This window comes from Geospiza fortis, unplaced genomic scaffold (genome assembly GCF_000277835.1).
Source record: "Geospiza fortis unplaced genomic scaffold, GeoFor_1.0 scaffold130, whole genome shotgun sequence".
In the NCBI taxonomy this organism is placed as follows: domain Eukaryota; kingdom Metazoa; phylum Chordata; class Aves; order Passeriformes; family Thraupidae; genus Geospiza; species Geospiza fortis.
The window spans coordinates 9,178,093-9,192,276 of NW_005054300.1; the positions used below are offsets into that span (position 1 = coordinate 9,178,093).

The 14,184-nt window shown below is 42.6% G+C and overlaps 1 protein-coding gene across 1 annotated transcript; it reads right to left on the reverse strand.

Annotated features, from left to right (window-relative positions):
• Positions 1 to 1,117: 1,117 nt before the first annotated feature.
• LOC102034609 (lysosomal acid lipase/cholesteryl ester hydrolase-like) lies at positions 1,118 to 10,875 on the reverse strand. The gene is given in 10 exon segments (XM_031062628.1): positions 1,118 to 1,351; positions 2,291 to 2,359; positions 3,246 to 3,317; positions 4,437 to 4,577; positions 5,301 to 5,437; positions 6,938 to 7,047; positions 7,664 to 7,862; positions 9,340 to 9,454; positions 10,751 to 10,824; positions 10,827 to 10,875. Coding segments are annotated over 10 exon segments (1,200 nt in total).
• Positions 10,876 to 14,184: the final 3,309 nt, after the last annotated feature.

Consider the following 14,184-nt stretch of genomic DNA (forward strand, 5'->3'; position numbering starts at 1 on the left):
TATTGTATTGGATGTCAGCTCCACCTACGAGGGGTCTTGGCTGGACAAGATGAGCTTGAGGCTGCAGCCAGAAACACTCCATGAAATAAGCTCCTGTTGGAGCCTGTAATAATGAACATCTTGTGTGCAGTCTGGGGACACACTCCAGAGCAGCTTGTAGGTGAGAAGAGGGGAGGCGCTTGCATGGATTGTGAAGACACCATCTCTTAGGGCTGATGGCTGGGACGGAAAACATCCAACTGCTTTGCCATGTTTTAGGAACTGCTTGAATGAAGAATGGCCCAGACACAGAGCTGTGTAAAACTGAATGCTGACAGCTCAGAGTGCTGGCAACAGCTTCACTGCCAGTGTGAAGAATAATTCATAAGGTGGAAGCTGTATTGCCTGGAGTGCACCTTACTGGATGGGTCTACATCTCATTCCACAGCTGCCATCTGTGGTCTTTGAAACTGTGAGGGGCTCAGGGAACAAACATTTGTGTGATTTGTAGGCATGGGGGGCAGAGGAATACGTCAATAATTTTTTTGAGGTTGGATTCCTTGATATTTTTTAGTCATCTATTATCTGCTCAGTTTCTTGTGCTTGAAGATCTCTTGGTTTTGTTGGCATAAAGGGGTAAATTGAGGAAGGAAAACAAAAAAGACAGGTTCTCTGTCAAGAGGATCAATAATTTAATTTAAACAAAATTGTTCATTTCAACAGAGAAATGATCAAATCACATTTTTGGGTCTCCATAGGAAGACAAAAATTGGGAATAAGAATGCCTCAATTGGGTAAATAAGATCTATCTGAAAAAACCAGAATTTGGGCTTAGGAAAATTAGTCTTGTAGAAATAAAAACTTTTGAAATTTAGTGATCCCTGCAATATGTACTCCAATATATTCATGTTTTCAGCTTTCATTCTTATATACCTCGGACTTCTCAGGAAGACAGCAGTCACAGTAACACCATGGAAAAACTCAAATTATGAGGAAAGCAAGAAATAAATAAGAACAAATAAATACCTGTAGATGTATCCATTATGTGTGCCTGTGTGTTTACCTCTTCCCCAGATACCACCCTTATTGCCAAATAGAAATTTTGGAGGTTTTTATAATCAACACTCTGTTCATAATTTCAAAAATATTTTCTTAATAATTCAATGATTTTCAGATACATTTTCTCAGCTGCATCAAGGCCCCAGATGAAATCAAGATGTCCCCATGCAGGAAAATGCTCATGGTAAATGAGATTAGTGATCCGAGGAAGCAGCCTTGCCATGTCTGTTGGGTCTGCAAAAGTGTCCTGTCCGCCACTCCAAACAGCAGTTGGTACCTTTATCTCCTCTATCTTGTACTCAGGAGGAGCAGTCTGTAAGACAGGGAGGAGACCTGAGTGAGTGCTGCTGTATCAAAGCTGTGTTTAGAGAAAGGTTTCTGTGCCAGCACCTCTCTTTGTCTTTTGCTTCTGCAGTAAAACCATAAAGATGAATGCCTCCCTCTTAGTGTTCATTGCCCTAACCCCATTCCCTGTCTATGGAATGACCCATCCTATTGCTGTTCTTCCTATAAAGCAGGGCTAAGGGTTGTCCTGCAGTTTGGTCCGGGCTTGTGCTTCTTCAGAAATGTGAGCATGGAGAGAACAGTGTCAGTATTCATCAGTCAAGGACTGCGGAGATTTTTCCTGTGTGTATTCAGGGTGAGGTGATCTATACGGTTTTTGGGATGCACAGAGTGCAAATCTTGGTCTTAGTTCTCATGCTCGGAACTGAAGTGGAAAGGAAATAATATGATCATTTATGATTTCCCCCTAGAAAATTTCTGAGTGTGTGAGATAGAAGTGACTGATTGTAGCTCTGGAGCCGTTCTGTTTGTGAAAATCAGCATTTTGGTACAGCAAGTCAAATGCGCTGGTTAAAAGTGAAATGGTGGCCAGTCCACTGGAGAGGTCACTGTGAGGTCTGTTTCCTCTCTTAAATGAAAGGCAAGCTTTGAGGATTTTAGGGCAAGTGAAGAGCTCTGTACTCACCCAGTCCTAGGACTTGGGTGTGGTTATTCATTTTTGGAAAAACATTGAGCACATCCCAGCATCAGTAGGGGAGACAAAATGAACTTCTGTCAATTGTCTGTAAAGGTCTATCTCTGCCTTGTTTGTGAATAGACTTTTACACTTGTGTGTGATTCAGCTGAAACATTATCTGAGACCACTCTCCCCCTTGTTAATATTCACGGGTGCTAGAATTTGAATTTTTCTATTACTAGTTTTACCAAGACTCAAGGGTAAGTTCTGAGGGGGTCCATTTTGCCTTACCTGGTTGTATTTCTTCATGTTTTCCTTTGAGCCATAGTCATAAGCTTGAAACCGGTCTGTATGTGCTAGCTGTTAAAAGGACAAAATAAAAGGTATGAGAGATGAAGGAGTGGAGTGCAGGAGGCATGTTCCTGCCTGTGAGTTAAGTCAAGGCTCAGGTAGTGGACTGTGTTATTCCCACACCTTTCTCTGGTTGCAGGCTTCCAGGGTGCTGAGGATAGATCACAGGGTAAGTGGCATCCTTGCCTTCTCCCTTGCTAGCTTTCTATCCAGATCCTTATCTTCCACCCTCAGTATGTTTTGTTACTTAAAATATTGTTTTACTACCTTAGATAACTAAAGTTGGGGTCACTGTTTGTCATGCAGAATTGGGTCCAGTTGTTGCATGGGAAGAGAACCTGAATGTCTGTAATGTGTCAGGGTAACATGCCGTGCAGGACTGGTGAGTGAATACCTGGAGTTATTTGTTTGTTTTGGTAATTTAATTTTTTGCACAAACATGACAAGTAATTTTATTTTTAAGTTGTCTGTAATAAAGGGTGAGAGAAACCCAGTTTAGAAAACCTTTGCTTCCTGGATTTAACTAGCTGGGTATGTGCTAAAAATCTGCCTGATGCATTGTCTTTGCTGTTTTATCTTCCTGTATCTGTGTTTCCTTTGCAACCACTTGATTTCATGAGAGGTTGGCAAAATAAACCATAGAGTCACTAGCTGCTCATGGTTTGTGTCCATTTCCTGACTAGTTGTATCCTGTGGGATGGACTGTTGGGAATCTTTGTCTTCAGGAGCACATCTATATTCCAGACCATATTAAATGTGCAGGTGCTCATGGCAGGAGGTGGGAAGGTATGGTGGTCATTTTTCCAAATCCAAAGCCTCTGGATTTCCCTGTAGGCTGTCAGTTGCATAAAAAGCAGCAGTAGGAGATTGTTTACATGTCAGTGCACAGTTGTACCTGTCGCCAATGAAACATGTTGTGTACCGATGTCCCAGCTGGGGAATGTCCTACGTACATATCTACTCGACTCTGGAGAGAAAGCAGACATTTTATAAAGACAGACATCCAGTGCTGTGACAGAATAAAACTGTGAAGAAAGTGAGTTTCTATTAAAGAAGTCAGCTTACAAAACATTTTTCATAGTTCTGTTAGGGAAATGTCCCAATTCCATCTCCCTGGATTCTTCTTCAGCTGTGTTATCTTGCTCTGAGAACCACATTAGTGACTTAAGCAAGGCAGGAAATATCCTTCATGGTTTAGCACTGCAATTCAAAAGCTGCAAGTGATTTTGCATTGAGCCATTGAGTCTAACTGCTTTCCCATATGTGCTTTTAAAAAGGATTATAGATGAAAAAATGGGCCCAGTTGTTACAGACGCTGCAGTAATAAACATTATACAGGCCAGCTTCTGCATACTTTGGTCACTGTAAAGGGGATTGGCACCACAGCATCCATATATTGGCAAGCAGAGGGAAAACTGCTGTCTCTCCTGTCCCCTCTGATTGATGCCCAAGTGTTTGTGAATCCCACTGTAGGTGTGCTGCACTCCTCAGCACAGTGGAAGGGCTTTCTGTAGCTCTACACCTTGTGGATGGAGCTGTTGGGCCCAGCTCTAAGGTCAACAAAACCAGAAAATGTCCCTTACAGTAGTTCTTTGGGACCAAGCTTTTGGTGCAAATAGTCAGAAAATTGGGAAGAAGAAGAGGTTTTTCTCCTGTCTTTTAGCTATTTCAGTGTTCAGAGGACTCCAGTGCCTCTATGCTAAAGAAGGAAACTGTCAACTGTATTGGCAAGAAATCTGACCCATCATTTTTTGTCTCTTTTTAAAGAACATCTGTGTGTGACAAAAATCTGGTTGGCTTAGCCCCAAAGAGGGTACATTCTGACATATGCAATATAGCTCCACTTTGAACTCAGCTCTTTCTCTCTGCCACTGGAATGTGCCCAGCTGTTGGTTCCACCCATCACCAGCCCTAGCCATGTTCCCACTGCTGACAGTCCTGGCATACCCTCGGTCTGCTGAGAGCTACATTGTGGTTAATGTACATTTACATGCATGACAATAACTAGACAAGGATGTACTGCACGCGTGCAACTGCCAAAATCTCTTTAGTTTTACTCTGAGTAGGTGTTCTCGCACATACTTACCGCGTTGATATTTTTTACACTGCCTCCAGCTATGTAGCAGAGAACATGGGCACAAAACTTATCCAGGCTTGTACAGAACTGTGTCACGGGTCCTTTCAGAAACTCGATCTGGTGGGCAGCTCCTTTGCAGCCAAGTACTAACTGAGGGAAAGGAAAAGTGCAACGCCTTTTTTTCTTGTTTCAGAATTTTATGCAGAAAATTGTTGCTAATAATAGTTGCCTAGCCTTCATAACACAGTATTGTGCTGGAACAGCTTACCCTCACAGTACCCCTTAAAACACCCTCTTCCCCACAGCACATCATTTATTCTTCCTCCTTCATATTACTATCAGCAATTCTCAAGCAAGCTGTCCTTCCATTTCTAGTGGGCTGACCCTAATGCCTACTCATTTTTATAAGTCCTGCAGATTGTCATGTCTTCCATTGCAGTTCTGGTTTAACTCCTCCTGCATGAGGCCAGCAAAATTTACTATCAGCAATTCTCAAGCAAGCTGTCCTTCCATTTCTAGTGGGCTGACCCTAATGCCTACTCATTTTTATAAGTCCTGCAGATTGTCATGTCTTCCATTGCAGTTCTGGTTTAACTCCTCCTGCATGAGGCCAGCAAAATTTTAATTAAACAGAAGGAATCCTAAAACAAGACAGAGTTTCACAAGTCTCCTACTTCATTGGGAGCTGCTGCTACAAGCTCTATATCTTAACTATTTTCACCACAGGGTTTGGGAACAGTTTTTTTCAAGACCACTCAATCATCCCCAGCTCAGTGTCAGCATTGTCACTTGTTTGGGAACACTTGACCTCAGGCTGAGGGAACCCTGTGAATATCAGTCAGGCATTAGACCTAGAAGGAAAAAGTGACATACCCTGAGCAGTGGTTCTGGAAGCTTTATTAACTTAACCAGAGGGCTTGTAGCATGTGGGCATACAGTTACTGGGCCCAGAGCAAAGAACACTTTCACCCGTTTAGCCAGCTCAGGGTACATATAAAATGCTATGAAGCCTGCAAACACAGAAGAGACAGCCTGAGTTAGTGAAGATATCCTCCATAGACAAATTAAATACATGAACAGCAGATATAAAACAAGACATCATAGCAGGTTTGCAGCCCAGTCTGCTGTTGTGTTTGTGCTGCATATTTTACTTAAGGAAATTGTTGAACTGAAATCCTGAAACTAATTTTATTTGGGACACAAAGTTCATTTTAAGGTTTAAAGCATGTCTGGGCACTGTCTTTATCAGAACCATTTTTGTAGGCAACATATCAGTGAGGTTTTGAAGATATCATAAACTCCCTTTAAAGTTCATGAAACTGTCATTAAAAAAGAGTTTTTCAAATTAGAGTCTCTAAAGATCTATGCATGTTTATGCTTTCATGAAACTATAGAATAATTAGCTGAATACTGGGAGCTTTGAGTATTTTCAACTGTGCTTGCATCACAGGCAGATGAAGAAAGCCTAGACTGGTTTGTTTTGCCATGAGGGTCCTTAAATACTCTTATGAGAGGCAAAAAAAGAGAAAAGGCCAGAATTTGTGACAGTATATGATTTTTCCACACTTCCTTCTCTTTTTTTCTTGGTTGTTTACACTAATAACTGGCAGTGGCTCCTTTCTAATCAATGTTCATTCCTGGATCTTACACCATAACCATCAAGAACTTTCAACTGATGCTAAAAGAAAGTTAGCTGCATTTAGAGGCCATGAAATGAGTAATGACAAAGGCTGGACCTAAGAGAAAATAAACTATTAATGTTTCTACTTTCCTGATTTTTGTTCTCTGACACTATGTTTTTAAACAGCAATGTGGCCAGTTATAGCCTGTCATTAACTACAACTTAAATTGTAAGATTGAAACTTAGTCATGACTTAGTAATGTTAAGGTTATTTTTCCTTGCCTTCAAGCAATTTAAATAAATGTATTCATGTAAATGATGTATTATATGGGCTGTTTTATCTTTTCAGTTTTTCCATCCTGTTCACAAGAACAGAGTCCCCAGGGCAGTGATCACAGCACCAATTCTGCCAGAGTTCAAGAAGTGTCTGAACAATGCTCCTAGGCACATGGTGTGAATGTTGGGGCTGGCCTGGGCAGGGCCAGGAGTTGAACTTCAGTGATCCTATGTCCCTTCCAGCTCAAGATATTCTATGATTCTATGATTCTAATTGTCTGCCTTAATACAAAACAACTTCATGTAAATTCCCATTGCTGAGAAAAATACCCTATAGCAGTTCAAGAAGTACCCAGTAAATGACTATTATTATGTCTGTAATTATTTAAAAAGTTGAACTATCACTACATCTTCTATTAAGTTTATTTGCTTCTTAAGGGTAACCAAAGCTGATTTTAGATAAGTTTTGCATATTTTCCAAATCTCAACACAGAAAAATCTCTCTGTTTTTTCTAACTCTCAACAAACAAGAAGAATAACAGAATTAGTGGGGAGAGTCACTTACTGATCAAATAGGAACACAAATGGTTGTCAATAATTCTCCTAACATTACCTGAAGTTGACCCTTCAGAGTGACCAATATAGTAAACATCCTTCTGTCCAGTTTTATTCATGATGAAGTTCAGCTCTGCTGGAATATCATATTTACCCATTTCATTGAAGCTGTGGGGAGAAACACAAAAAGCTGGCAGACAATTTGACTATCACAGTGTGAGTTACTGACTGTCAGTTTTGTTCATTGCACCGAGCAGGAGCCATTGGAGGAGGAGGTTGCACACTGTGCCTGCATTCCTCGCCTGAGCTGGGGAGGTGGGCAGAGGGTGCAGCTGTGCAGCCTGGCTGCCTGATGCCCTGGGCTCTGTGTGCATGAGGTGCCAGTTTCACCTGACAGCTGCAGCCCTTGGGGAACTGAATTTAATCAGGGCTTTCACCTGCAGGGGTTACAAAACACATTTCCCTCTTGGCTGAATTCAACTGTGAGAGGATCAGATTTCTAGACAAGGCTGCTCAGCGTGTTCCAGATGAGGTTCTTGTTCTCCCTCTCACAGTACAGTCTCCCTTTTCCTCAGCATCCCATTTCATTTCCCAGTCTGAAATCTCTTCCCCAGCCAATGCTCCCAACTCTGGGTAGTAGTGAGCACCATCTCTGTCTGGTTCTTTACTCTCCTGGGTTTCTGTAGATCCTGATCTGATGCTGGTTTAGGTAAAGGCCATCAGGCTGAAGCTATCTAGTCCCCTTGGAGTTTCTATGTTGAGTCTTTTTCTCTCAACTTAGTACCTGAACTGCCAGAACTCCTTCTGGCAGGGCTTAAGGGTCTTGTGTTTCAAAGACCAGGTGTTCCCTCTGCTGTTTCCCAACCAGACATCATAGCCAGCATCTGCAAGCACGAAGCCCAAGCTGTTGCTGGGCAGGTTGGAAATCCAGTGAGTAGCATCTCCTAGAAAGGCATGTTGCAGGAACACTGCAGGCCTTTGCCCTGAAAAAGATTAAAAAATACTTTTATTGGAACAGCAATTAATGTGTATTTAATATTGGAGCGCAGAGTTCAGTTTGTGAGAGGTTTCTGTCTTCTCAAACTCCCAGGAGAACTATACATAGATATTGGCTTGAGAAACCTGAGGGATTTTTTCTATGCAAGCAGGAACCATTTAATGACATTTCATAACCTTTTTACGACAGGTGTGGCAAATAATGGATTTACTGAGGATGCTTGTTCTAATTCCTCTGCACCGGAAGGGCAGATTACAGCCCCTATGCTGAAACCATCTACCCAAAGGTGAAAACTGCTGAAGGCACAACAGCGTATGGAAGAGGAAGAAAAGTTAATCCAAAGAAGGATTAATTAATCCAGGCAGCAGACAAAGAACTTAATGTTACAACTTACTTTATAAGTTTTTTCACCATTCACACAAAGCAAAAGCATATTGACAGTAGTTTTATCTAATTACTATAAGCACAAGTACCTTTGGTTAAAACAATGCTTGCTTATTTCGAATACAATACCTGTTTGTAAGGCTTAAAACACAATGCACAGAGCTCCATTATTAAACTTAGAACTTGCTAATATCTCAATAGATAAACTTTTCTGCATCTTAGGGAGTTATTCTAGACAAGCGTTAATACACAGACAATTGTCCTATTTGTCCTTACTTTTCTACTTACGTGATTTTTCTGCTGACCTAACTCATGGCTACTGCTTAGCTCCAATCACAGTCCTGCTGTCTCTGATGCCTGCCTTTTGCAGCTTTCCCCAAATCCTCTGACTTTATGGATTCCCACAAGTAACCACCAAGCAGGGCTGAGAGGCCCCTGATCTAACTTGGCCAGCCTGATTTTGAGAGTCAGGCTGGTCCAAATTATCCACAAAGGAGATGCAGTTAGGGGAAGGCATCCAAATAAATTATTCTATAATACTAGCAAGGACTAATAATCAAGGTAACAGTACCCAAGGTACCTCAAATTCCAGCTAGAAATTTTTATTCAATTCAGAAACTGTGATGAAATGGATGAAATGCATTTACTTTTCACTGACAAACTGATTTCTTTCCTCCTTCCTTAAGAGTATCTCTGTCCTTCAGAAGCCTGGGAATTATTCATATGCCTAACCTCAGAGGCTTTGTTGTCAGGCTACTATTTTATATGTGTGTGATTTACATTGTTAAGGCAAAACCTCCCCAAATCCTGTTTACCAACCTACCTGCCAGGCCATTTGAAGGGAAAAAACCTCCAACCCTTGGATGTAACAAAATTATTAGGGAAGCCTGAAATAAGGACAGAGACACTGAATGTGTGGACTTCAGATGTATTCAGAATTTGAGTCACACTTCTGACTAGGTGCCCTTGTGGAGATGGAAAGGTATGGAACATGCCATTGCACATGAAAAGGGGAAAGATGGGGAATCCCTGTAAGAGTTGGCTCCTCTCAGACCTTCCTTGTGTCCTGTAATTGTCACCTGTATTTCGGTCATTCCTCCCAGCAGGAATTCTGTAAAGAGCAAGAATGTATCCATCCTCTGTTGTAACTTCATATTCCTCGCTGGGGTATCCATGATACCTGATAATTTCACTCTGTGGAAAGCCAGAGGAGAGCTTGTTAATTTGCCAGTTGTCCTGTTCCCTGTTCTAGAGCCTAACTAACATGAGCAGTGCAGATGTGGGATGTGCTCTGATGGTAGTGCAAGGCCCCAGCCACAGAGAACATGGCTAAGAATAAACATTACAGATCTTGTAAAAAGATGAAGCAAAGTCCTCTTCAGACCTGTTTAGATGGTTGTTGTCTGGTATTTAGCCCTCTGTTACAGGACAAAGCAGAACTGTGCTGACCAGCTCCCTTCTGAGAAGCAGTTTGTTGTGTTATGCAAGGTTTATACAATTGTACCTTTCTACAGATTAAATGTGCAGCTATATCTGGATAAGACAATGCCAATGGCTGTGCGGATGGTCCATAACAAATCCCTTTTTGGAAAAGTGTGGTTAGGCAAGTCATACAGGCAAAGTAAACAAGGGTGGAGATCTTCTCAAAGGAACTAATGGGACCACCTACACCTAATTTTGCATGCACTCTGAGGAAATCTTTGGTGACTCAGGGCAAGGCGTCTTTGATTAGTTTGCAATGAGAGAATCTGAAGAAGGGGTTCAACGTCCTTTACCACTGTTCTGAGCAAACAGTTTCTTATGGAAGGGTAACACCTTGCTTCACTTGAGATTAGAAACCAGCCTTTGCCTTCACTGCAAAGGAATTTTTCTCTGCTGCAGCCCAGATTGTTCGGATAGGAAAATCAAGGTTTCTTCCAGGCTAGTGCTGGAAGGTTCCTTGTTCTCTTGCCAGGTTTGCATTCCTCCTGCTCTGCAATAGCCTGAAATACCAACATGTGTTGAGAAAGCTGACTGCAAACAGGTATCATGAGCCATGACACAGCTCCACATTTATCATGTATCTGTTGGGCTTCACCCTAAATGCAGGCAGCAAAGTCTGTCATTCAGTTTAGTATGGACTGGAGCAGTCGTCAGTGCTCTGTCCACAGCCAGGGCTGAGTCTGGCCACTGGGACCAAAATTACATGGTGTGGATCTCCAGTGCCCTTCAGGAGGTTCTGGGGAGCTGCTTAGCCTTGGAAACAAAGGTAGCAGTCAGCAGTTCCCACTGCAGTGCTGCGTGTCTGTCCTCATGCAGTGAGGCACATCTGACCCTGGCATGTTCAGAGCCAGCCCTCATGGTGGGAGTGACCCTAAGGCAGTGGTTTTGGAAACAGCAGGCTGGGAAAACAGGAAATGCAGAAGGGGTTCTTCTTAGCTTTCCTGACAAGGAGTGTTAGATATGCAACGGAAAGAGAAGCTTTAGAAGAGGAAAGATTACCCAACTTACAACATTCATGAAGCATTCTGGGTTGCGACTCTTCTTGCAGCGGCTTGTGTCAACACCTGCACTGGAGGCTGCTGTGCTGAAAAGGCAATTCCCTGGGAGCAGAGCAGCACGAGGAGGCACCACATCCTGAGGCTGTGTGGAAAAGCACATGCAGGGGTGCTTGTGTTAGGAAGAGAGTGGTGTGGAGTTCCACAGGAGGACCCAAGAGCAGAGTCTCCTGAAGGTTGCCTGAGAACTGTTCCCCAGGGACTGCCTGAGTAAGAACCTGTGTGGGGATGGGCTGTCTTAAACTCACCCAGTTTAACAGGTAGGGTTGCAGAACAGGAGTGGGAAGCACCTGGGAGTACCATGCAAGAATATGCCTGAGCACTCTGCAGATTACAAGAGAACTGGGCTTGGCAGCCAGGGCCAGCTCTTGGCATGCGCTTAGCAGAAGCTTGACAAAGCACGATCACCTGAGATGATTGTCACACAGCTTGTCCACCTTTATCTGCTTCCACCCTTCTGCCAGCAGGAGAGGTGAAGGGAGAAGAAAGCGCTGTTTGTTTCCTGTGTCCTCATGAATGAGGTGAAAGAGGTTCAGGATGGGCTCTCTTTAAGCTTGCCTCTCTTCCTCTGGGACTGAATGCTATTCTTGTGTCTGTCAGTGGTGTGCTGGGGGGAGGGACCAGATAATGAGGCTCATGAAGGGGTCAGGAATAATTCAGGCACTCTGTGAAGAAATTTAATGGATGTTGGGCAACATGCTTGCATGTTCAGTGCCAGTTTGTGCTTTCTTCATAGGGTGATGTGCCCCAGAACATAATCAGTTCCTCTGAGAATATAGAGCAAACAAGGTGACCATGTGTGGCTCCTCAAAATCCCCATGAGTCAGTTCCTAGTCAGCCTTACCTTTTGGCCACCAGGCAAGCAGCTGTGAGGAGAGAGCAAGAGATCCTGAGACTGCCTTTCTGCTACCAAAGGCATATCTCCAATATCTCTTAGAAATGGTTGTCTGTAGTGCAAATCTTGTATTGGTTATGGAGAAGTGAGACCTTGCCTTTACCCGGGATGATGGATGGTTCCAGATTAGCATTTCTGAATAGAAATTGCAGAGTGCAGTCGATCTAGTACCAGTTTATGCCAACTCCATGTAAAATAGATATGCTGCCAGGTTTTACTCTTTATTTTCTAGAATCCAGATCAATGAGTGCAGGAACACTGCTCTCTCTGAGCTTCCCAGACTTTTTTTGCACAGCAAAGATTGGCCCGGGAAGCTCAGTGCTGTGCTTATGTATTCAGGAAAAGCCACATCATACATTATGCATCAGATTTGTGCTTTATGCTGTGCTTTAATGTGTGAGGAGAGAATGATGCCTGTGAAGAGAAGAGTAGTAGTCATTCTGCATGTTTATAAAGACCATAAAGATCAGGCAGGAGACCTAAATATTCAGTAGTAGAATCCATGGGACTTACTGCAGCGTAAGGCTTCAGCTCACTGCAGCATCTTGTAAGAATGCCTCACCAGGAGCAGCTGGGGACACCACTGCTCTTACAGGCTGGGCTTCCTCAGAAGTAGAGGACACGTTTCTATGACCATGGTGTGTTTGTGCTCACCATCCTGTCCATCCTTTGATGGACTTTTGATGCAATTGTTAAATATCTGCCAAGTCCAGCACTGAGACTGGGGTCGCAGCAGTCTCTGAGGACAGTTTGTCAGGGAAGGACAGGGAACTCCAGAGGCTTCAGCCTTGCTGGGGGAAGGCAGGCAAAGGCAGCTGGTGTAATGCCCAGCAGCAGCCAGTAAAAGTGAGATTGTCAGCATGTCAGAGTCCATCTAACTTCACAGTAGCCATGGCATACATGGTTTGTGAGTGAATTTCATGGGAGACCTTCCTGTCTTACAGTTTTTGTTAGGAAATTAAGCAGGCTCAGGAGACAAGGCTTTTGGGAACCAGGCATTAGACACGGAGAATGCAATTATTAATGATGAACAGAGGTTCTCATGTAGCTACATGTTTCTTGAGTCTGCTTCTAGCATAAGACATCTATAATGATGAGATATGCTGCTCTGTGAAGTTTATTTGTACTCAGGAATGTTCAATATCAAGAGAAAATAAGGAAGTGTTCCCCATCAAGTAGTGGGGAAAAAGAACAGAATTTGTGGGATGAGAGAGAGATAAACAAGGAAAACATGTTTTGACTTTTAGTGATCTCCAATTTGGCCTTTAAATTTGACTGAACAAATTTAAAGAAGTCAAACCTCATGAGTCATCAAACAGTTGAAATGAGGTAGCATTTGGAAACACCCAGAACTTTAAATTTGGCATAAAACCACACTTCATTAAATTCCCTTTGAATATCAAATACTTCTTAATTTTTTTGTCAAAACAGGAAGCCTCACAACTACATACTCAGGCAGTGCAACACTCTGTTTTGCTTTCTGCTGTTTTACTCTGTTCTAGTGGGAGCAAAATATGCCTGCCTCTCCCTGCACTGGGAATCTCAATTTGGCAAGAAAAGGTTCTGCCAACATCTCAACTTGTTTTCACATCACTACCAAAATTAATTGAGACAATGCAAAGGCTTAATTATTCCTCTTGTTAAGGTAAACTTTCCTCAATGCACTCTGTGATCACCTGGCTTAGCTGGCATGGCTTATGGACTTCCAGGTATTCACCTGTTACAGATGCAGGGGGCCAAGTAGCGTCAGCATTGGCAGGCCACTGCTCCCTTAAACTCTAGGAATAAAGACAGGAGACACAAACAGCTGTTTTCATCTAGTGAGATGAAGTCATAAGTAACTGCTGAGCATGGTAAACTATAATAAAAGAATATGCTTAGGTGGAAAAAAGATCAGAGAGAGAAATGCCCTTGAAAGTTCCTCTACGTACTTTTAAGATTTAGTGAAGCTAAGCTGCAAGTCATTCTGAAATTTGTCCTTTTATCCTTGTGCCTTAAGCAGTGTAAAGTTTACTTCATAGAAGCTGTAAGGCATAGGCACACCAACCAGAAGAGCAACTGTGACTAAACATGCATGAGAATTTGCTGCCTTACTCACTAATAAAACGTACACCCGCATTATACAGAAGGAACAGGAGGTCCAGATTACACATTGTTGCAATACTTGCACATTCATTCCCTTGTTCTCAGAGGGAAGAAAACAAGTAGGAAAAAATTAAATAGTTTCTCTTTTTCTCCTTCTTGTGCAGGTCAAATATTTTTGTCTTCTATTTTAAGCAGAGAAGCACTTCAGTGCATCACAACAGACTTACAAATGAGAGGAAAAACTCTGCTTACTTTTACAACCAACTGCACAAAAGCAAGGCACGTCTTCATGGAGACAGGAAACAGAGAAAGAGACCATGAGCATGTATGTACCAGTAACTTACCTCTGCTTTGACTGCCTTGCTTCTGCCTTCTGCCACGGTCACTGGTCTGTCTCCACCAGCAGA